The sequence below is a fragment of the Dipodomys spectabilis genome, unplaced genomic scaffold (genome assembly GCF_019054845.1).
Source record: "Dipodomys spectabilis isolate Male_0828 unplaced genomic scaffold, ASM1905484v1 ptg000030l, whole genome shotgun sequence".
Classification (NCBI taxonomy): domain Eukaryota; kingdom Metazoa; phylum Chordata; class Mammalia; order Rodentia; family Heteromyidae; genus Dipodomys; species Dipodomys spectabilis.
The window spans coordinates 7500959-7524349 of record NW_024870707.1 but is presented as its reverse complement, the minus strand read 5'-3'; the positions used below and the strand labels follow the sequence as shown (position 1 = coordinate 7524349).

At 55.1% G+C, this 23391-nt stretch overlaps 1 protein-coding gene across 2 annotated transcripts in view; it reads left to right on the top strand.

The window, feature by feature from the left end:
* The window catches only part of Syt7 (synaptotagmin 7), a 57333-nt gene that overhangs the window by 12122 nt on the left and 21820 nt on the right, over positions 1-23391 (top strand). Inside the window, exons 2-6 of one of the 2 annotated variants that reach the window (XM_042676116.1) lie at positions 9680-9783; positions 14498-14577; positions 18312-18443; positions 19369-19593; positions 22894-23262. In XM_042676116.1, coding sequence (XP_042532050.1) covers positions 9680-9783; positions 14498-14577; positions 18312-18443; positions 19369-19593; positions 22894-23262 — 910 coding nt within the window. The remainder of the gene's footprint in view (positions 1-9679; positions 9784-14497; positions 14578-18311; positions 18444-19368; positions 19594-22893; positions 23263-23391) is intronic. The other variant, XM_042676117.1, reaches the window with a different exon arrangement.

The following is a 23391-nucleotide window of genomic DNA, read 5'->3' as shown; positions in this document are numbered from 1 at the left end:
AGGGGAGGGGGAAGGGTTGTAAGGCCAAATGATATAATGTTTACAGAACTCAGTACAGTGCTTGGTGTATAGCAAGTGCTCAATAAGTGATAGTGGCTGGATCTACTGTCATTAAAGGTCATCAGCTTTACTCCATGTCTGGATCTATAGCAGCTCTTATCTTCAGATGGTTTTATTTGCTTTGCTTTGTGTTTGCCAAAGGAGGGGAGTTTCTCCAGCTAGTGAGGCTAATCTTAAGTAGTCTTAAGAAGCACCAAGCATAATTGCTACTTAGCTGTAGATTAAGAGAATAGGAGTGTCCTGCAGTTGTGTTCTTTCCCATCTTGCCCCCAGCTCCTCACTTATTCCTAGGGAGGTGTTGTAGGCAAGGTTCTTGTTCTGGAGATTGTGAAGTAGGGGGTTTCTGCTCTGGGAGAGACTTTGCTGGCCTTGCAGCAGAAGGAATGGTTAGGTTTTGTTTCAACAAGTCCACCCCACCCTTCTGGAGGAGGGAGCCGGAAGTTTTTACTATTCCCAGGACTGGTCATCTGGGTTGAGCCTGCGCTGTGGCCCGGCCAGCATGCACTCAAGGAGACAGGACACAGTCAGACAAGTAGGAGTGTGCGGGTGTGAGCAATGCTGCAAGCTCAGAGTGCCAGATTGCCCCGGGAGCAGTGAGGGGGCGGCGGGGGCCATACCGTCTGCCGCTCCTTCCCTGCCCGCCCAGCACCACCGCTGGGGACCTTCTGTGCTCCTGTTCTGGGTGCAGTAGTACCACGCCAGCCACCAGGAGGCAGAGTGGCTGGCTACCCTGGAAGGAAGAGGGCTCTTTATATTACTGGTGAAACTCTTTCTGTCCGGGTTCCCTGGGGGTCCTCACCAGCTGAGCTGAAGGAGCCCTTCAGATCCACCAGTCTGCAGTTGGAGATTGATCAGGAGGAACTGATAGTGTTAAACACTAAGATACCGTTGTGAAAAGGCTCTAGTTTCTTGAATCCTATTGTCAAAAGCAATGCCAAGGGCGTGGAGAAGAGGAAGCCATAAAGGAGGGCCCGAGAGAGGTTTCAGCACCAAGGCCAGGGGCAAGCAGAGGGTAGAGGTTTCAGCACCATGGACAGCGCAAAGCACCTGGCGGTTCTGTCCTCATCATCTGTGGTATGATAACGCTGGAATAGTAAAACAACACCTATGAAAGAGAGCCTCAGACATCCTAAGTTCCAACAAGAAGGCCGAGAACCAGGCAGATGAGTGAGTAATCCAAGGTCATAGAGCCGATGGAGAAGCAGAACTCTCCATCCATCTCTCCCACATCTGGATTTCTACATCCTGCTAATCACCTGACTCAGACATCTCTGGGAGCCACTTCACATGCTAGTGTATCCTCCAGATCCCTGGCAAGGACTGAGCGTTCCCCTCCCCCGCTAAAAAAATCCCTAGCCAGGGATCTGAAACTCAGAGTAGATGATTCCTCACCCCTGTGGCCTTCATGGCGCTAAGCCTCATGTAGGAGGAAGTCAGGAAGGACAGGTGCCACGTCCTATATGGAAGCCTGTAGCCTGAGGAGGTAGAGTTGAGTCATCAGATGAGGAATTGTACAGTGCTCCTGAGATCCACAAATGAAATACAGCACACCGTTCCAACCCCAGCTTCTTTGCAGCCCTGTATTATTAATAACAATAAGATGCTGATTTAGGCCAAGGCACAACTATGCATTATTCATAAGAGTAACTAGTGGTCAAGGCCCGCACTTAATCATCACACACGTCCCTGATCCTGCTTCCGCTCCGCACTCCTGGAGGAGAGGCAGGATCATCTCACCTACTCGTCTTGGGCTCCTGCTGTTCTGATGGACATGATCATTTTCATGGCTTCCTGGGCAGTTCATCGGCTTTGGGACTCAGGTGGGAGTGTGTGTGTGAGGCAGCAGATTCCTGACTTAACTCGTGGCTAGATATCCTTCAGCCTGGGATCCCTGTTCAGAGCTGACCCCTGGTCCCCTCCATCCTGGATGGCTTTAACCCTGGTGACTTCTGAGCTCAGCAGCTCTCTAGGGTCTGCAGATGGCCTGTCTTCCCCGCCTCCTGTTTTGAAGCCAAAGATGGAAGGTTGGCGCACTAGGCCTCCTCCTTAAGCCAAGAATTTGTATGAAATGAGGTAGATATGGTAAGGGGAGGGGATCACCAGGCAGAAGATATCCCTATCAACAACATTAAATGTGATAATGGATTTGAAACCCTTGGTAAAGTGGCCAGCACTTTGCAAAGTACACTTTGCAAGGTACAAATGCAAACAATTATTCCCAAGGCTGTGCTTTTTGCATGAGAGAGAGAGAGAGAGAGAGAGAGAGAGAGAGAGAGAGAGAGAGAGAGAGAGAAAGGGAGAGAGGGAAAGAGGGAAAGAGAGGGAGAGAGGAGGTAAGGAAGGTATGGATGAGGCCCTTGTAGCTGACCAGGTCTCGCTCCCTGATGAGGAGTCGAAGTGCTTGTGGATCCTGACATGTCCCCGTCCAATTTCTTGCTGGAACAGCTCCTGGCCCATCCGGATAATCCTTCATTCGCTGTTTACTCACTTGGCATCTCCTCTGAATTCTAAACTGTCTGCATCCAGCCGGCCTCTGCGGCCCCTGCCAGCATGCTCTCTCCAGCTCACTCACGCATTATCTGTTTTTATTACAGTCAAGGTTGAGGAAGCTTGCTCGTGCTAAGCCCCTATTTTGAGCTACTTGTAACTTTCCAAAACAATTCCTCCAGCCCCCCGCCTCTTTTACCAGTTTTGTTCCTGCCTCAGGTGAGGCCTGAGTTGTCCTGGGCACCTCCTTGGCTTTCTGAAGGACACTCAAGAGAGAAGGGCTAGAGGGAAGAGGGGAAGAGCCAAGGCCCAGCTTTCTTAGGAAGAGCAGGCTGGGCTCTCTAGCTTTTTCTTTTTCCCTTCTCCCCTATTTCATTCCCTTTTTCCTCTTACAAGGGAAAAACTGCCAGATTCCAAGGTAGATAGCTGGGAAGGGGTGTTTCAAAGTGAAAGAGGGGAAGCAAATTCTGTAGGATGCTAAGAAGCCAAGCTTTACGTAGCGATCTGAGCTTCCAGGTTTGTCTCAATGGTTTTTCTCTTCCTTTCTCCTCACCCCTGCCTCACTCCCTGGCTTTCTTGTGTATGTCAGGTTAGGAGGAGTAGAGGAGGTAGAACAGGCTCTGAAGATGCCTCCCCCACCCCCTTCTCTTGCCCAAATTGCCCTGGAGCTGCAAGGCTCTGCCCACTTGTAAACACCCTCCCGCCTTGGCTGAGGGAGCTTCCTGCAGAAACCTGTGACTCCAGCTTTCACTGTTTCTACCTTCAACGTCATCCTGGAGGCTGGGGGGAAGTGCTGCGTAGTGCAGGATCAGGTGGGAGGAGGCAGGCTCAGAATGGGAAGGTGCTGGCAGACAGAGCCCCAACCACCCTCAACAGCACTCTGCTCTATCTCTGCAAGAGTTGTTGTGCTGTAGTCAGACCCAGAGACAGACCCAGACATATCCTAAGCCACATCTTTCCCTCTGCACTCCTGGCCTGCCTGGCTCTAGCACCCAATCCCCAGCAAGTTTGGGGATCTTTACCTGTGCTGAGTCTATCTCCTGTATAGATGCTTTTCTGGGTCCCTGCCCAGGGCAGTAGAATAGAGAAGAGCCTGGAAATGTGTGTTAGAAGGGTCTCTGAAATGCTTGGGTTTACTTGAGCCTGGCTCCACCTGGCAAAATTCTTGAGAAAGTGGGAGCCCTTTCCCTGGCTTCTCTGTATTTGGGTTCTCTTGATCCTTTTCTTTATTCTCTGTCTCCGTGGTGACTTACTTCAAGGCATAGCTCCTCTAGTGTGGAGCAAGAGGAACAGCAGGAGGGCTTCTGAAAGACCTCAGGACTCATTTTGGCTTTATGTCTCTCCTGCTATCTTCTCTTGAGAGCAATGAGCCCTTTGGAGCCTCAGTTTCCTTCCCTGTACATTGGGCATAAGAGAATTATTTTCAGAGGGATGCTGAGGATCGTGGACATGGCTCAGTGCAGAATATGCCTTGGTTACTGTGGCTTATGGCAGGTGGGATCTGGGGGTTCCAGAAAGAGCCTCTAGGAGAGGGGACAGTCTAGACTGAGAGGGTTTGGGGAGGATGGAACAACCTGTGAGACCAAATGAATTGTGGGTAAAGGGGCTCTCAGGGATTCCAGTGGCTTGTATTTGCCTAGGAAGGTTCATACCAAAAATGGTTCTTGAAGAGCAAGGAAAAGAGAAATCGGACAGAGAATCAGTTAATTCAAGCTAGGGGTAAGAAGAGTCTGCTGTAAGTGTCTGTCATTGGAGAAGGCTTCCTGGAGGAGGTGGGCTTACCAAGAACCTCGAATAACTTCATGCATTGGTTTAACAACTCTTTCTCCAGTCTCTCTGTGTATGTGGGGCTTCAGAGATGAGTAATCTGGAGTTTCAACCACCAAAGTATTCCCATTGTGGAAAGGCCATAGAAAGCTAATTATTAACCCCAAATGGTGAGTTGTCATAGCTCCTGGAGATGGAGAAGGACTTGTGGGAGGCAGGAAAGCTCATCTTTGGCTTCATGCCTGGAAGGTAGAGAGGGTAAGGAAAGGTGAACTGGGGGAACTGTTCCTGCAAAGGCCCCTAGGCATGAACGTGCTCGTTGGAAGGAGGAAAACAAGGTGTGGCTAGACAGTGCAGTGTGGCCCCTTACAGAACACCGTCACGTGGTACTTAAGGAGACCTCTGGGGCTCCAAGGCCTTTAGTTCTCAGTGCCTCTGTTTCTTCCCCCAAGAAATGGAGCTAATAATGGCTTGAGGTTCTGGCGATGGGGCGTATAAAGTTTCTGAGGCAGTGTCTGTCACATTGTGTGTCCTCCATGTTCGCTATTATTTGGTCCTGACAGCCCCCCAGCAGGGGCAGTCAGGGTTTATTATCATCATTTGAAGGGTAGGCCTTGCCTTGGTGCACTTAGTGGCCCAGGCCCAAGTCGGGGCTCGGACCCAGGTCATCTGCACAAATTTACTGCACGTGCTCTGCTGTGCCTTAGAAGGAAGGAGCAGGACAGAAGAAGAAATAGAATTTAAGTAGACAAACAATGTTACATTTAAAAGGTAAAGAATTCTGAGAGGAATGACATGCACAGCTAGACTTCCTGCATGTGTGTGTGTGTGTGTGTGTGTGTGTGTACATGTGTGTGAGCGCATATGCATGCATGCCCGTGCCAGGGGCGAGACTCCATAGGTGAGGACTGTGGGTGTCCATGTTGGGGTCTGTGTCGCTGTGCCCCTTCCCGCCTCCCTGCTGTCCTGCACCCCTAGGGGCAGCTAGCGAGCTTTGCTCTCTGAAGTCCATCCCCTCTCCCGCAGCTCCCCTTGGGCCTCTCAGCTGCCCGCGGCCCTGTTTGATTCTGTTCATCCATTAATCATGGCTTGCTGAGGAGATGAGAAGGACAGGGGCAGAATCCTGGCAGGGCACTGAGTTGGGTCTCCAGTTCACACCTGAGGCCCATTCTTGCTTCCAGCTGTCACACACACACACACACACACACACACACACACACACACACACCATAGTCCAAGTCTCCATCCTCTCCTTTCCCTGCTATGGGTGCCCTAGGCTAGTTACTGGGACAAGGGGGTGATTAGTGACACATAAAATTGAGTAAGATGTGACCCCTAACCTGTGCTGCCCTGTGGGGACGACTCGAGTGTATCCAGTTCTGATTCATTCAACACTGATTGAACGCCAGCTCCATATGCCCCAGATATGGCGTGTACAGGTTGTGACGTGGCAAGGTGAGGATAGTAGCTGGCATTTATTGCTTACTTACCGTGTCAGGCACGGTGCTAAGCACATTATGCATGCTAATTCCTTGAAACCTCACAGCAGTCCTATGAAAAATGTACTTTATCGCTCCCCACCCGCTTTATAGATGGGAAACCAAGACCCGCAGGGATTAGGTCATGGAGTTTGGAAGAATCTGCACCAGAATCTGAGCCCAGGAGTCTGACTGCTGAGCCCTGGCTCTTAATCACTAAAAGACAGTGTTATGGGTACTCAGAGGAAGGGAAAATAATCTCCCCCCACCCCCACACCCAGACAGAATAAAGAAGGCTTCATGGAGGGAGTGTTTTCATCTAAGACTAGAAAAATCAAGTTTGTCAGGCAGAGTTGGACATGGAGAAGAACAGAAGGTGTGTGTGTGTGTGTGTGTGTGTGTGTGTGTGTGTGTGTGTGTGTGTGTGTGTTCAAAAGAGAGAGACTCTGAAAGTCTCACATTGACATTGACGCCTCTCCCATCCCTTCTTGTTTGAATGACAAGTAAGATATCCTATGCAAGCACTGAATATTCAACAAATGTTTGCTGAACATGTCTTTGTGCAGATTTCAACCCTGACTTCAGGGGCCCTAGAGTAAAGTATACACAAGGTGCTTAATAAATAGTAGCCTCCATTGATATCCTTACTTCCTGGGATTTCTCCTCATTCATTCTCACAACAAGCATTAATGGGACACCTATTGTATAGCAGAGCCTGGTATACTGGGACGCTGGGAAGAGTTTCCAAATGAGAGATGAAACCCTGCTAGAGAGAGGAAGACAGCACGGGCATCTTGTCTCCAGGCCTTCCCCTGACACTTGCCAGGAACACAGCCTTTGCTCAGTGGACACAAGGAGATCATTTAATGCCCAGTACAGGCCTGGGCATTACACAACAGTGTGTGTGAACCCACACCCCTTTGAGTGGCCCGGTCGGCCTGGCTGTGCCCAGCTCTTGGCTCACCCTATCTCTCAGGTCTGTGGATGTCATCTGTCTGCCCTTGTCTGTGTCTCCCCCCTGGGGAATCGACGATGTCTCCTCTGCCCAAGGATAGGTCGTGGAACTCAGCCCTGTCAAAAGGCTGACTCGGGCTACAATATTTTCTTTCCCTGAATGTTAATATGCTGACGATAAGGGGACTTGAAACCATGTGTGTCATCCGAGGAAGGGATAGAAGGGCCTGGGCAGCTTTGCCTGCAGAAGACTTGAAGGGGACATGGGAACTGTCGGCAAGGATTTGGAGGCCTGTCATGTGGCAGAGTCCTTGTAGTTCCAGAGGTCAGGTAGAGGACCATGAGAGGGGTGGGAAGGAGGAAAGAGTGTGTGGACTTCCAGGGAGACAAATTGGGCTCCACACAGGCACAGCAGCCTTCCTGACAGGGCCTGGCCATGCAGGGACAGCCTCTTGCAGAAACAACTCCCTGTCCCCACCAGGACTGGGGGAGGGGCACCCCCATGACTCTCAGGGTCCCTTCCAGCCAGAGACACAGTGACACCAGGCCCTAGGAACGGCTCCCTCTCTAATGGCAGGCGAGAACACGCTTGCGCCCCTTGATGGCACAGCACTCGAGGGCACGCTGGCCAAGGACATCTTGTCACTTTTATTCACAACATCAGTGCAATTTGCAATCGCAAGCATTTGTTTCACCCTGCCTTCAAGGGCTGTGTGAGGGCTGCTGAGGGGGCTGGGGGATCTTGTGGGGGAGGAGTCACTGTTCCAGAGGGGTTCAGCTTTCTTAGCAACACAGCTCCTTCAAATGGAATTTTCTGCAAAAGCCTAAGATGTGAAGCCAAGGGAAATACTGCTGCTCTGATTGAAGAGGGCTTAAGAGACCACAGCCTATCGGCTCAGTACCCACCTCCAGAGCCCCTGACTGACTTCAGGGAACCCTAGGGGTTCCAGGGAGCAGGCTTTGAGAACCACAGACAGCCACCTCTGTAGTGGGTGTGAATGGCGAAGGAAGCAGCATGAATTCTAACTGAGCCACCTGGGCTTGAGCTCTCCCACTGCTAGCTAAATGAGTGTGAGCATCATGTTGACCCGTCTGGGGCTCAGTTTTCCTCATCTGTATAATAGGGACAACTCATAATGCATATCTCAGTTGTTGTGAGGACTGAGTTTTTCCTGTACACGGAGCACCTGGAATTCCTGGCTCATCTTCTATGCGAGGAGGGGTCACTGATGTGTGAGACCTCCATGGGCAGGACCTGATGCCCGCAGGTTGTCCAGGTCACAGCTCATGGTTGCTGTGGCTGACAGTGAACTGGACGCAGGGGCTTCTGGTGGTTGAGGCTATGCACTTGGCACAGGCAGAGTCTCTGTGGACCTGGCAGGTGGACAGGCTTGGCAGAGGTGGCAAGGAGACTTCTTCCCACAGTAAGAAGTCCCACAAAGATGCAGAGAGAGAGGTGGGAGCCGAGCAGCAGCCTTGAGAGAGCAGGCCCCCCATGGCACTGCAGGGGTCGGGGGAAGGAACTAAGAGGTTCCGCAAGTCAGGTGTCTGCTAGCTCCTCCACAAGGCCTCTGGCCAAGCAAGAGAGACCAGGAGAGGAAGGGAAGACAGAAAAACCACAGGAACTGGGACCAGACAAATATCTCCAACTCTTAATTACCACAATCACTGGCACCAAAGAGCCCACGCAGGCTCCTCTGTAAACACACCCCATCTCCTTGACTTCAGGACACATCCCAGTGCACACATATTTACAGTGCACGCGTGATCTCTGCTGTTCTCTCTCTCTCTCCTCACTCGCCCACATTCCCACTTTGGGTCAAGGTTTTGCTTTCCTTGCATTTGGTTTAGACTCATGTTTACAACCACCTGTGAGGAAGACAGAGGAGGCTGCTAATCCACATTAACAGAGGAGAAAAATGAATGCTTATATGACTTGTCCAAAGCCACACAACTAGGAAGAGACAAGATTCAGGAAGAAACCTGGAGTTTCTCCCCCTCCCCCATGTTCGATCTCTTTCTTTGAAGAGCATCAAGGTCTTCATTTTCTGAAGCATCTGGCCCCTGAGCAGCACAAAATGTGTGCCAGAGCCAACAGGATTGGAGGGAGGGCCAGAGGTAAGCTCAGGGGCTAAGATGGAGAGAGCAGGGATGGGCAGAGACTTCCAACATAGTAAGCTGAGCCAAGGTAGGCAGAAGGTTCTGGAAAATTCCTCTTTTCTTGGGGGGGGTCCAGTCGTGGGGCCTGAACTCTGGGCCTGGACGCTGTCCCTCAGCTCTTCAGCTCAAGGCTAGCACCTGAGCCACAGCACCACTTCTGGCTTTTTTTCTTTTTGCTTATGTGGTGCTGAGGAATCGAACCCAGGGCCTCAGGCATGCAAGGCAAGCGCTCTACCACTGAGCCACCTTCCCAGCCCCTGGAAAATTCCTCTTAAGGACACATATGGCTGTTGGGTCTTGAGCAAGCAAACACTTAAGAAGGTCCATGGTGCATCAGAGGCAGATGTGCTCAGAGAACTGTAGGATCTACAATCCTTTGGTCCCATTTCACTGGAGCTGTGGCTCAGAGTAGGGTGTGAGGTGGAAGTCTGGAAAACCATACAAAAGCAGTGGTTTCTTCAGAGAGATCATGGGCCTGGTGAAGTCTGGCCTCTCTCTGCAGAGAGTCATCTGGAGGATAGCACTGAAAAGAGATGCCAAGTGGCACAGTCCCCCCATTTTACTGAGGCATGGAGGAAGGGAAGGACTTCGCAAGTTCATCCAGCAAGGCAGAGCTGGCAGTAGAACCGGGACTCAAAGCTCCCCATGTCCTAACCAAGAAGGAAGAGGAGGATATGGATTATTCTGGAGCGGGGAGGAGGGGGGCCCTCTGGGATAGAGAAGAACGGCTAGCCCTGGACTGCTGAGGGTCTGACTGTGCCTGTCCTCTTTAGGGGCACCCACCCGTGATGTCCTCCTGGTCTCTGCCATCATCACCGTCAGCCTTAGCGTCACTGTCGTCCTCTGCGGCCTCTGCCACTGGTGTCAGCGTAAACTGGTGAGGCGCCTGTGGGTCCCTGTAGGGGGTTGGGGGAGGGTGGCCCTGCACCCCTCCCTCCACAACTCCAGACATGTGCTTAGCTCCAGCTTGTGCAGATAGCCCACCTGCCCACACAGACACAGCTCCGTGGAAATTCATGCCACATGCACACATGCACAGTGCACAGTGTGTGAATGTCAAAGCAAGCAGCGTGAATTCTAACTGAGCCCCCTTGCCAGGGCATCCTGTGTGTGCCTGAATCTTGGTCCCATACGTCTCTTTTTTACCTATAGAAGCACAAACGTGGGGACACATTTGCGGACACACTTAAACCTTTAAGGCTCTAAACTACACACGTGCGCGCATGCATGCAAGGACACGCGCGTGCGCGCGCGCGCCCCACCGCCCACATAAAGAGCCCCAAACTCACAGGAGCCGAGACTGGAAATTGAGGCCCCTCCAACCCCTGCGCCCCGCCCCGCCCCTCTCCTCTCACGCCCCGCCCCCGGTGGGCGTGGCCGAGTGGCATCTTCTAGCCAATGAGGAGGCGACGCCCTCACCTCCCCACTCCCAACAGCACATCCATCCCGGTTCTCCCGGGTTTGTACAAGCACAAACGGCTTCTTTTCATTTTTAACGAGGGCTGGGGAATTAACGAGCAGGATTAGGCCATCAATAAGTAACGAGACTGTCAGGAGGGACATTCATCACTTTGGGGCCCCGGGAGCGGGAGCGCGCTGAGCCTGCAGCCGCAGCCCTCAGCTCCACCCAGCCTGCAGTTCTGCGAGCCCCACCAGCAGCCCTCCATCTGGCCTCCTGCAGCCCCACCCAGAAACCACAGCGGGACTTGGAGGGCTACAAGGGGAGAGGTGTCCAAGGTTCAGGGCCTTTGCAGGGCTCAGGTGAAAAAAAAGGTCCCCGCAGACTCTCCCTCACCCCCCAGTTGAGAATGGTGTGAAGTGGGGGCAGAGCTTCACATTGGGAACTCCATTCTGTCCCAGAGGGACTATTAGGACAAAGGGCAAGGGCTATAGCTATGGGCACTGAGTGGGTAAGAGGCTTCATGTCCCATGCCTATAGGGGAAGAATTCTCTTGAGGAGGGGGGGGGGGGGGAGATGTATTGGTCTTGTGAGATACCTGGTCTGGGAACCCATGAGGTGCTTAAGCCAGCACAGCTCCTATAGTAGTGGCAAACTCAACTAGGATGTGGACTGTCAGGCAATTCCAGCCTCTGGGGAAGAGCTACAAAGCATGCCCGCTCAGATCCGTGTGTGTGTGTGTGTGTGTGTGTGTGTGTGTAAGCGTGCTCACACACATACACAAGTGTGAGTATGTGATTGACCCAGCCCAGCCAGCCCTACAGCAGGGGTGTGGACAGGGCTGGTTACCCTGCACTGTTCTTGGGTCCCCCGAGTCTATCTGTGTCAGAATTTCAGGGGTGGTAATGGAAGGAGCTTGGCCTCAGAAACCAGGGGAGTGGCTGAGCACACTCTGCAGCCCTGTGCTGGCTCCTCATTGCCAGACCTGTTAGGCTCTTTGGTCTGTCTGTATTTGAAGACAGGGCAAGAAGGTTGTAGGCAGGCATTGCTGGTGACTTTGGGTGCATGGGGGCGGGGGAGGGAAGAGGTGTGCCTTTGTGATGAGTATGTTGGAGCAACAGTGTGTATGTGTGTGTGTATGTATATATGTTGGGGGGGAGGAAGCTGCCTTCCCTGAGCAGTAAGATGTGCACATGTATATATGTGCTGTTGTATGTACCTACTACAATGTGTGAGTGTATGTATGTGACTCTGTGTGTGTGTGTGTGTGTGTGTGTTTGTGTATGACACCCTTTCCAGGACCAGCATACAAACGGTCCCCCACCCCCACTCAGCCTCCAATGTGGGCTGATCCTGGGACAGGAGTTCAAGGATGCCAGTTGTAAGCAGGTGGTGTTTTCATTATGAGAAATATCTTGAGCCACTGAGAGACACAGAGCCGACCCCCGCCCTGTGCTCAACCCCACGCCTGGCTCCCAGTCAGGGCCCCTCCTGAACTCCAGGCCATAGGTAGAACATTATCTTCCAAACCTCCCTTCCCCAAGACACACACCAAAATGCTACCATCTTCATCCCCTTGTCCTGGATACCAGGGAGGTTTTTGACCAGGCTGTCTCCTTGCTGAAGGGAAGGGCTGTGAACTGTTGCCCCCCCCCCCCCCACACACACAGTTGCTGGGCTCTCCTTGCCTGCCTGTCCCCTCACCACCAGTGACGTGATTCCTTGACAGCCCAGATCCCATTTCCAAACATTAATAACTTCCTTAATCTCCAGCTGGCTTTTTCCGGCTCAGCCTAGCCAGCCCCCCAGCCCCCTCCCCCTCCCTGATAAGCAGACTGGTGCTGTGGGCTCCTCTGGAGCAGCCTCATATCTCCTGGGCCCCGCCTGGTTTCCTATTGACTTGGGTTCGCCTATTAAATTCCCCTTGCCCCCCAGTCAAGTCCTGCCCTGTTTTCTATCTCCACTGCCCATCATGCCTCAGCTCCTACCGCACAGTAATAAATAGTTACAGCTAGAGGGGAAGGGCCTCTCAACTCCCAGAATGCCCTGGGTAAATCAAGATCACCCACCCACTCCAGCTCTGCCTGGCCTTGGGGAAGGGGCAGTTGATGAGCCTTAGTGGAGGATGCTGTCAGGGACAAGGTCTTCTGCCAAGAGCAGAAAGAAGAGTGTTGGGGGGTGGGCAGGGGTGTTGTGATAAGAGCATTGGGAATGCCACCAAACAGATCCACCCTGCCCTGCACTGCCTGGGGACTGGAAAATAGTGGGGGCTGGACTCTTGCCTAAGGGACAGTCCTTGGCCACCACGGGGTGGTCTACCCCTGATGCTCCCAGTTAACCCTAGTAGGTGCTGGGGATTTGAACTTGAGGATGATAGTGGGAAGAACTAGAGACAGGTCTGAGAGTGAAGCTATTGAGAGCCCAGAAGGTCGAGGACTCTGCATTCTCATTTTTTTTTAACCAGTCCTGGTGCTTGAACTCAGGGCCTGGGCTCTGTCCCTGAGCCTTTCTGTACTCAAGGCTAGCGCTCTACCACTTGAGCCACAGCACCACTTCCTGTTTTTTCTGTGTATGTGGTACTGAGGAATCAAACCCAGGGCTTCATGCATACTAGGCAAGCACTCTACCACTGAGCCACCTTCACAGCCCTGTATTCTAGCTGTTAAGATTTCAGTGGTCTCCAGTGGTCCAGGCCCCAGAGTGGGTGGGGTAAGGGGAGGCATTTCTTCCAGTTATTTTTTGAGAACTGACTGCCAAGTGGTACCAAGCTCAACTCTAGGTTCTAGAGAGCATACAGCTCTGCCTTTGTGGGCCTCCACTCCAGGGCAGCTTGGTGGTCTAGGAGTGGGGTATCATCCTTTAGGGGGCTCATCTGGTGACGTCATACCATTTCAGGAAGGCAGCAAGAGGCCGGAGAAGGGAAGAGGCTTGGCCAGTGTGATACAGGGAAGGTGAAGCATAGCTGAGGCCAAGACCCAGGTACCCCTGAGATGCAGGGGTGCGAGGGGCAGAACGGGACGCCTGTCTATGCTCCACACCTTCCTAGAAGCGCTGCTGAGTCTCCCTGGACAGCCAGGTCCTGTGGCTAGGAAAGGGGTACAGCTGGCAGGAACATCCGGGAATGTGGCTGTGGCAGCTCTTATTTTGCTTTAGGAAGGATAGAATAATTGACTGTTGTGGCTGCAGTGTTGGTGCATATGAAGGAATGCTGAGGAAGCATGCACGTGCCTCTGTGTGTGTGTGATCTGTGTATTTCTGTGTGACTACGCTCAGCTAGGCAGGGGTGGTCCGTGTCTACTAGGAGTAGGAGAAGGAGCAGACCCAGCCCCCACCAGCCCTCAGCTTTTTACTGCCTGCCTCAGTCCGGGGCCCTGCCCAGCCCATAGCCCATGGGTGCACGTGAGGACTCTTGGTGGCAGCCAGGAATGTTAATGGGGCCGGGCTCTGCATGAGCTAAATTTAGAAACCCAAACTGAGAAGGTGAATGGTGCTCACCTTCCCGGCAGTTGCGGCTGCTCCTGTGGCCCTTCCTCTGGCTGGAAGGACCTGGGGTGCCCACTGGCTGCCCTGCCCCTCACCCCTCACGTTGGTTGGGGCTGCACCTGCACCCACACCAGCACAGTCCGCTCTCCCCCGCCCCTCCCTTCTCAAGGCTGCCTCTTACAAAGGCCCGGGGGCAGGAGGGCCCCAGGGAGCCTCCAGTGACCACACAGCCCTGGTCAAGACGGGACACGTGGCCTCCCTGCCCCCGCCAATCACGTCACTGGCCGCTGCCAACCTTGCCCTGCAGGATGCCGCCCCCACCATCTGGGGGCGGTGACGTGGACAGTGTGACGTGGCCAGGCGCCTGAGAGCTGTCTGTCCGTGGCAGAGGGAACTGTTTCTGGGAGCTGGGCCAGAGGCCCAGGAGACTTTCAGACATTACGGCCTGATACCTGCGGGTCAGGCGTGAGGTATACATTCTGGGTAACAGGCAGGTCCTAGAGCCCACTGGGACCCCAGATACTGGTCAACCAGGGGGAAGGGACCCCCCACAGTGGTGACCCCCCCCACACACATATCATCCCTACACCTTTTTGCATGCAAGCCCAGACTCTGGTTTCCCCCCTGTAACCTAGCGTCACTATGTGGGGGAGGTGGGGAGAGTCTGAGCCTGACCCCCTCGAGAGTGACCCCAGTGTTATCTCCACAGGGCAAACGCTACAAGAACTCCTTGGAGACAGTGGGCACGCCAGACTCAGGGCGTGGGCGCAGTGAGAAGAAGGCCATCAAGTAGGTGCCAGGCTGCCAGTTGGGGGGGGCGGGGCGGGTAATGCAGACAATCCAGGTGGAAGGAGCCCCTCCCCCTCCCTCAGACCTGGCCACACACGTCCACGCTGTCTACCCACCTCCATACCCCTAGAACCCCAGGGTGACACCAGAGTCCCTCTTTTCTGTCCGTGCCCCCTGAGACGATCACAAAGCTTCAGAGCCCTGGCTCCTGTGTTCTGGCTCCCTCTGTCTGCGCCCCAGTTGCTGGTCCCATTACCCACTGTGTATGACACGCACTGCCCCCAGGTCCTGGCTCTTCCCTCAGCCCCCCTGTCCTGGGTTGGAAACCCCTCCCCATCGTAGGCACTGGGTCTTTTCTCAGATTCTACCCATGTTCTGAGGAGGAGGAACTACATGGGGAAGAGACCAACCTGGGGACCCAACCCTGGCCCCTCCTAGGGAACAGAGCTATGGGGAGAAGGTTCCACCCTCCCTTCCCTGTAGCTTGGGCCCGGCCTCTGCCCTGCCAGGGTCCCACTTGAGTCCCATCGACAGATGGCTACTGTCTTCTGTAGCCCACTGTGGCCAGCCCAATGCTGAGGGTCACTGGGAGACATGTAAGAAGCCCCCCACTTCACCCGGCTGGAAGCTCCAAGCCCCCAGGCTCTGGGAATGCAGACTTTCTCTATTGCCCACCGGCCAATAGCTGTAGCTAGCCCTTTCTCTCTGTACAGCCCAGGCATTCACTGGGAAGTTATCAGGGAAGGACAGCTCACCCTCATCTTAGCCTCTCCAGAGCCAAGCCTGCCAGCCAAGGGGCTCTGCCTAGAAGCTGAGCCCCTCCACACTTCAAGGCCTGATGCTCTCCCCTCCCCTTTCTCTTCTACTCCTGCCTAAGGCCTTCGCCCTCCTGTATCTTTCTCCTTTCCTTGCCTCCTCCACTCCCACCCAGGCTCCCTGCTCATCACAGCTCTGTTTTCTTCTCCTGCTCTGACCCTGTTTGGGGCTCTCAGGGAAGCTGCGGGGGTGTGTCTGGGCTGGGGGGTGAGTGGAAGGGTGGGCCAGTTGAGGGGATGGGTAGGTGGAAGGCTCTGGGGGAGGCTACGGGGAGCCTTTGAAGCTGAGTTTGGTTGCTGGCTCACAAGTCTTCAAAGACAAGAGCTGGCAGGTCTCAGGGGCTGATGCAGAGCTCAGGCCCTGGGCTTTCTGGAGGGGAGGGGGAAGCATGTATGAGGGAGAGCGTGGGCCCCGCCCAGCACCTCTGCTGTCTCCAGGCTGGGCAGCATGGGGCCCTGGATGAGGGCAGCGGCCCTTCCACCAGCTGACCATAGCCTTCCTGCAGAGGAGCACATGTGGCAGGGCCAGGATTTCTGGGAAGGACCTGCCCCCAGCCAGAGGGTAGCAGGTCAGCCACGAGCTCTGCCAGGCTGGGACCAGTTCCAGGAGGGCACTGTGAGGGCAGTAGTGCCATCCAGCCTGTAGCCACACCATCCACAATCCAAGCCTGCCCCCCCTCCACCTATTGCACTGTCAGATCTCTGCCTTAGGCGAAGGAAGTCCCTTCCCATGTCTGTGTGTCCCATATTCTCAACCGGAGCCATTTATTTGCTATACAACTTCCCTACAGGCTCAGACCTCCTCCAAGGGACTCATCTGGTTAGCGATCATCTTAGCAGTGCTTCCCAAACTCTGTTCCTCAGAGCACTTGGGTCCCATCAATGATACAGGAGTCAAGGGTTCCACAGCCAACCAAGGTTTGGAAAACACGGCACACTCTGTCTCCCTTTTTGATGATACTGATCATTATTGATACATTAAAGGCTCTGACAAGTCTCGCAGTAAAGAAACCAGTTTTTTTTTCCCCCAAACTTCTTTAATTAGAGATTCTCTTTTCCAGTACCATAGTAGAGACCTCAGGGACTCTAGAGTTCCCTGAAACTTAGGGAGGGACATGAGGCTGGTAGGGATGACTGTTCGTGGATCTTTTGCTCTAGGACTTGGGGTCGGATAGAGATTTTGGAGATCTGAAGGGTTGAGGCTGTCCACCTTCCCCATCTGTAACTAGACCTGTGGTGGGAGGATGGGCATCCACTACTTTCTGTGGTGCCCTGCTGGGGAACAAGGCCAAAGGACACCTCTGTTGGACATGGGGTCCTTTGAAGGAAGCAGTTTCCTTGGGCCCATCCCCAGCCTTGTCTGTCCCTGGGAGCTACCTCAGGTCTTGGGCTTTGAATTTGGTACACAGAGTCCCTGATGAGACATTTTCAAGAGCTCCTGTCCTATTCTAGAGTGAGAGACTGTCTAGACCAGAGCCCGTGGTGGCAGCCCAGCCTCTCATTGCTCCCAAGTCTGAGGTTAAGAAGGGTCAAGGCCAAAGTCTCGGGGTCAAGAGAAGCAGGTCCCACAGAATGGTTTGCTTGATCCTTAGAGAGCATTCTCCCCTTCACATGTCCCGCCCCCAACGGCGCTGCACTGTGGCCTGAACTCCAGTCCAACCTTCAGCCCGCACGCAGGACTTCCCATCTCCCACCAGAGTCCCTCTCCAGCAGCATTCTCGTGACCCAGGCATGGCCCAGTCTTCCAGAACTGTCCTTTGGCCTGGGAGCTGCCTCTCTTCTCCCCCTGAAAACCTCAGTCCTCCTCCTTGAGGCCCTAGGGGGATGACAAGATGGTGGAGACCTTGTCCTTAGCACCCGAGGTCTCCAGGCCAGGCTCTTTGTCAGCCTAGACTTCTGCCACCTGCTTTATGTGGAAGTCCCCACAGTCTCGCTCCTAGCAGACTGCTGATGCTCCTCTAACACCCCAAATCACAGCAGGGGGTAGCAGACTGGAGCGATGGTCCCTTTGGACTTTAGCAGCTCCATCTTGGAAAGGGATGAGATCAGAGAGGAGCTGCCCAGCGGACAGGCTGGACACACATAGGAGTCCTTGACCCCATCAGAGAAGGGCAGGCTCCCTCCATCCAAGTCCCAGAGCAAAGGACCAATGCATATGAGACCCTCAGTAAGCTCAGAGGCCTAGAGGCCCCTCCTCTCTAGGAGACCCCAACCACCACATCTGGAACATCTCTCCAGCTCACTGAGAGCCCCCCTCCCAAATCATGGAAACCCTGCGTCTCAGTCTTGGCAGAGGTGGGGACAGGACAGAGGAGGCCAGGGGCCACCTTTGGCCAGGAGAGAGAAGATGGAAAGGGAGAAAGTCACCATCTTCTCCTTTGCCAGGCAGGAGAGTAGGGCCTTCAGTTGGTCCAGGACCTGGTCTATTTCCCCACTTCCTTCTAAACCAGAAACCAACACTCTCCCCCTTCTTCCAGTGCCCTCCGCCTCCCCAGGCTTGCCCCAGTTTCCCCTGCCCACTGTCCCTTCCTCTCATCATCTTTCTCTCTCCCACCAGCGTCCTAGGTTCGAGGCTCCCGTCCATCCTCCTGCAGCACGCTCCTTCTGTACAGCTTCACCTGCTGACCCTTCAATGTGTGTGTGTGTGTGTGTGTGTGTGTGTGTGTGTGGTGTGTCTGCGTGTCCACGTGCCTTCACGCACGTGTACAAGTGTGTGTGCCTGCCCGTGTGCATGTGTGTGTGCAGGCACGGGCACGCAGTGCCTGCTTGCCTTTCTTCCTCTGCAGGACTGACCCTGGAAGCCCTGCCCACTCCGTGCTCCCCTGGGGTTCCCGCACCCCTCCTGCCCCCACAGGATTGGCAGTTCTTGTTTCTTCTTGTATTTCCCTGTTTTTCTCCCCTCTCTCTCTGCCCCTCCAGCGACCTAGACAGAGACTTTTGGAATAACAATGAGAGCACAGTGCAGCAGAAATGGAGCTCCTACCCTCCCAAGGAGTTTATTCTAAACATTTCACCCTACGCCCCTTATGGCGACCCACGACTGTCCCTCAAGTGAGTGACTTTACCTGGTTTGATCATAATGTACCGAGTTACCCGCGCACGCCCTCCTTCCCTCCTCCCATCTGCTCCCAGCCCCCTTTCACTTCCTTCCTGCTCTTTCCCCCCACGTCCCACCCATCTACCCCCATGGGCAGGCTGGCCATGGAGACGAGCAACCCCTCCTGCCCCCTCTGCCCGCCTGCCCCCCTGTCCCCTCCCCCAGGGCCAGCCACACAGGAGAGCCCCCTGCCCCCCCGCCCCCGCGCCGCAGCCACGCCTGCCCCCCCCACTAGCTGTCCTGACCCCTCCTCCACCCTCTGTGCAGTCAGGATTGGGGTTGCCCGTTTTTGGTCCCTCCCTCTCGGTTGTGGCTCGCTTTTTCCTCCCCGCTGTGTGCTGCTGCCGTGGCTGCTGGTGGTCGGTGGTCGGTGGTCGGTGGTTCGTGGCGGTGGTGGCGGTGATGGTGGTGGTGGTGGTGATGAATTCTGACTAACACAGCTTTCTCTCTCTCCCTGCCTGGGGGCCTCCTGGCCTGGACAGCCCGCTCTTCCTCCGTCGTTAACCCTTCGTTGTCCTGTGGGATAGAGTTGGAGGTGGCTGCCCTCCCCCACCCCCGCCGCCCCTGCCCCAGGCGGTGGGGAGGGGCCCCCTTCCGTTGTCGTGGTGCGTTGCTCTCTGCCCCCCAGCCCGCCCGGTCCCCTCTCTCCTGCAGGCTCTGCTGTTAACTCATTTGCAGTGCTGATGTCTCTCTCTCTCTCTCTGTCTGTCTCTTGTCCGTCTGTCTCTCTCCTCCTCTCTCACTGTCTCTTTTTTCCTTTTATCTGTCGTTGTTTTTCCTCCTCTTCCTCCCCTCCACCCCCACGTGTGGCCTGCCCTCTCTCCCCCCACCACCACCCCCGGTGTCCCCCTGGCCGGGCTGCGTTGTGCATGCCTCCAGTGGCACCCTCCTGTCGGGCGCCAAAGTGGCCGCCGCGGCGGGGCTGGCGGTGGAGCGGGAAGGCCGGCTGGGGGAGAAGCCGGCACCGGTGCCACCACCCGGAGAGGACGCCTTGAGAAGCGGAGGGGCTGCCCCCAGCGAGCCGGGCGGCGGTGGCAAGGCGGGGAGAGGCCGCTGGCGGACAGTGCAGAGCCACCTGGCCGCAGGGAAGCTCAACTTGTCCAAGTGAGTGCTGGCGCCCCGTGGCCGCCGGAGCCGTGAGCTCAGGCCTGCCCCCTGCAGGATGGACAGCGGGACCCCTGGCATGCCCGCTGCTGCCCCCGGAGGCGCCGACCTCGGCCCCCTGGCTCATTCCATCCCTTCACCAGGCAATCATCATCCTTGCCATGAGGCACAACCAACTCAGCCATGCGGTACCCCACGTTCACAGCCCATTGGCGGCCCATCAGTCCCTCCCTTAACCAGTGACCAGGCCATTCCATTCTCAGCCCCCAGAGCAGCTCCATTCCAGTCCTTGGGCCATCCCATCCTCTTCGATTGGCTGCCCATCCCAACTTCCAGGATATCCCTTTCATGAGCAGTGGGCCCCAGATTGTCCCACCACGGGACCATCCCATCCCAGCCTGTGCCTATGCCCCTCATCAGCCACCAGGCCTTTCCTCTTGTGGCCAGCAGATGGCTCTAGACCCAGCACTGAGCCGTTCCATTTTGGACCACCGAGGGATTTCATCTGCTTGTCCCAGTCTTGCTTGTATCATGCAACCATCTGTTTCAGGGGTTCATCCATGAACAGGCCACCCCGATTGTTCATCTCACCCTAGCCATCCCCACTGGCTGTCCCAGTCTCGGTCAGTGAGCTGTCCCACTGCCAGCTGCTGGGGTTGGGTGTTCTTGGAGGTTGGGTTGTTGAGCCCCAGCTAGCTGCTCTGTTCAGATGCCAGGGTGTAGTCTGGGGGCCACAAAGAACTGTCCCTTTTCAACACCTGCCCTGAGCTTTCTGAGCAGGCATTCCCACTCTTGGGTGGTTTACACAGGCTTGACTCTGTTTTCCAAAGATGACCATGTCTCCTCTGTGGAGCAGCCTTGTCCTCATCTTGGCTGTTACTCACCTCCAGTTCCCCCACCAAGAAGCCATTCCAGTTCTTAGGTCCTCTGAACTATGGCCCTCCTTACACATGAAGATGCTGATTCCATTGGAACAGCCTCAATCCGCTAACCGAGTGGCCTCCCCATTAGACCTAAAGCCCTGACCCCTCTTAGTTGTTGGGCCACCCTTTTAGCTTCTATTTAGGGCCATCTGAGTTCTCTTGAAATTTTCCACCCTTGGAACCAGCTAGGGCCACCAGACTGAGACCTCATTTGCTTGTTGGCTTGAGTGAACGCAAGTCAATTTCTTCCCTGACATCTGGCCTCAGAAAGGTCCTGAGGGAAGCCCCACACCCCACCAGAGTCAAGCTCTGCACCCCAGCCTACCTAGACGGGCCCTGCCAGACTGTAGGCCAGCTAGAACTCCATGCCATTCACTGGCTTCAGATCTAGAGGAACCAATTTTAGTTTCCTGTGACTGAGAGGTTGTAAATTGTACTAATTTTGGATGTGATAGGAAACCAAAATGAGGTCAGCAAGGAGGAGGAGGCAGCCACCAATATACAATCCTCCCTCTACCTCCACCTGCCCCCCCCAGGGAGCTGTGGGCTTACCAGGCCAATCCAGCCTGGGCCTTCCTGTGGGGGTAGCCCTGATTCCAGGCCTGAGTCAGACAAGGCTGCTACCCCAAGTACCCAAGCTTCAGCCACTTTTTGCTTTCCTCTCTCTCTCTTTCTCTCTTTCTCTCTCTCTATCTCTCTTTCTCTCTCATTCTCTCTGTACTATACTCTTTCTCTTCTCTCTTTCTCATTCCTTCTCTCTGCCCACAGGGGCCACCTAACTGTTGTCTTTTAGTTCCAAGGGTGGGATCAGGGGGCAAGCAAAGCTGAGTGCTGGTTGCAGTGGTGAACGAGGCTCCCGAGGGCCTGGACCTCTTAACAGGGCCTAAGCATCCTCAGTGACCCTAGACCACTAGGCCAGGGGTTGGCAAACTTTCTCGGTAAAGGGCCAGGTAATATCTAAGAAAGAGCTAGACTTTTGCCAGCCAAGCTGTGCCTTTCACCCTGCTTGGCCCTGCCATTGTAGCAGGAAAGCAGCTGTGGATAGAATGTAAATCAAGTCCAATGGCTGTATCCCAATAAAACTTTCTTTAAAAACAAACACAAATTGCCCACAGCCCATAGTTTGTCAACTCCTGCCCTAGACCATTGGACTGGGAGAAGGAGGGAAGGGATGGTGGAGAAGAAGTTGGACCTTCAGGCCCAAGAAGGAGAAATGACTTGCTCTGAGCTATTCAGGGTAGTCTGTGACTTGGCACTCTGCTGACAGCCCACTTGGGACCCTCCCCCGTGTGGCATGTACTGAGATCTCTGGTCAGAGCACAGAGAAGGGCAGGTGACCTCAAACGACAGACCTGACTCTCATCTGTGGCATGGGAGTTTTTAACCCATCCAACCCTTCCGCACAGCCTGGCCCTACTGGGTCCTCATGGAAACTCTGGATTTAAAACATATATATATATATTCCCCTCAATCTACAGATGAAGAAACTGAGGCCCAGAGAGGTAGAAAGGCTTTTCCAAAATCCAGTTAGTCAGTGGCAGAGATGGGCTTTGAACCCCGATCTCTCTGAGCTTATACTGTCTCTAACCAGCTGGTGGGGAGGGGTCCTGACTCCAGTCTGTCCATGTCCTGCCTCCCAGGAGTGAAATAGCCAAATGAATGACTTCTGGGGCTCTCTACCACCAGCTACTCTTTCCTTGGTCCCTTCCTCTGAGAGAGAGAGTCTTTCCCACAGTACCAAGGGCCTCTGGGATAAACAGCTCTGGCCACAGGACACGGGGGTCTGTGGGCCTGAGGCTCCTTCCTCTTCTCCATGGGCAGAGGAGGAGAGTTGCTGGCTGCCCCCCTTCGCCAGGCATTACTAGGCCAGCTCTGCTGGCCTGGATTTTTCCTTGTCTCCCAGGACAGTAGTACCTGGAACCCAGAGGCAGACTTACTTAGCTGGTGGCCCCCAGTGAGACAACGGAAGGGACAGCCACACCTCCCTCTCCCCTCCCCTTTCCAACTTGATTGGCAGCGGCCCGGCCCGTGGGAACTGCCTTCACCACGCTGCCACCGCAGCTGCGGCCCGGCTCAGATCAGCAGAGAGACCAGGCCAGACGGGAGGTACCTGGGGCACTCGCTAGCCAGCCGAGCTAGGGCCAGACCGGGAGCGGGTGGGGCCCGAGCTGGGGGCCTCAGGGTGGGCTCAGGCTTTGTGGCTCCTGGGTGAGGCGGTGGCAGCAACAGCGGCAGCGACACCGATGGAGGCATGGCGAGGTCCGGCCGAGCGCGCCCTGCACTGGGGCCTCCCAGCCCTGGCTCTCGGCTTCTTTCTCCTCCACTGTGATCCCTTCACCTGCTTCTCCTTTCTCTCCTCTCCTCCACCTGCCCCAAGTTTCGAGGACTCCACCCTGTCCACGGCCACTACCCTTGAGTCTATCCCCAGCTCCGCGGGAGAGCCGAAATGCCAGCGACCCCGCACTCTGATGCGGCAGCAGAGTCTGCAGCAGCCGCTGAGCCAACACCAGCGGGGCCGGCCGCCCAGCCAGCCCACCACCAGCCAGAGCCTGGGCCAGCTGCAAACCCACGCAGCCTCGGCACCGGGCACCAATCCCCGGACCTATGGCCGGGGCCAGGCTCGGCAGGGCACCTCGGCCGGCTCCAAGTACCGGGCAGCCGGGGGCCACAGTCGCTCCAACCCGGGCAGCTGGGACCACGTGGTGGGGCAGATTCGAAACCGAGGCTTGGACATGAAATCCTTCCTGTAAGTCCTCCCCTTGAGTGGGCTGGCTCCCCCAAATCCCCTCTCCCCGCCCCCAGCTTCCTTCCCTCTCCCCGCCCCCCCCCACATCTCATGAGCAGCCACTAGAGTGCCACTCTGGGTCCCCCCCGT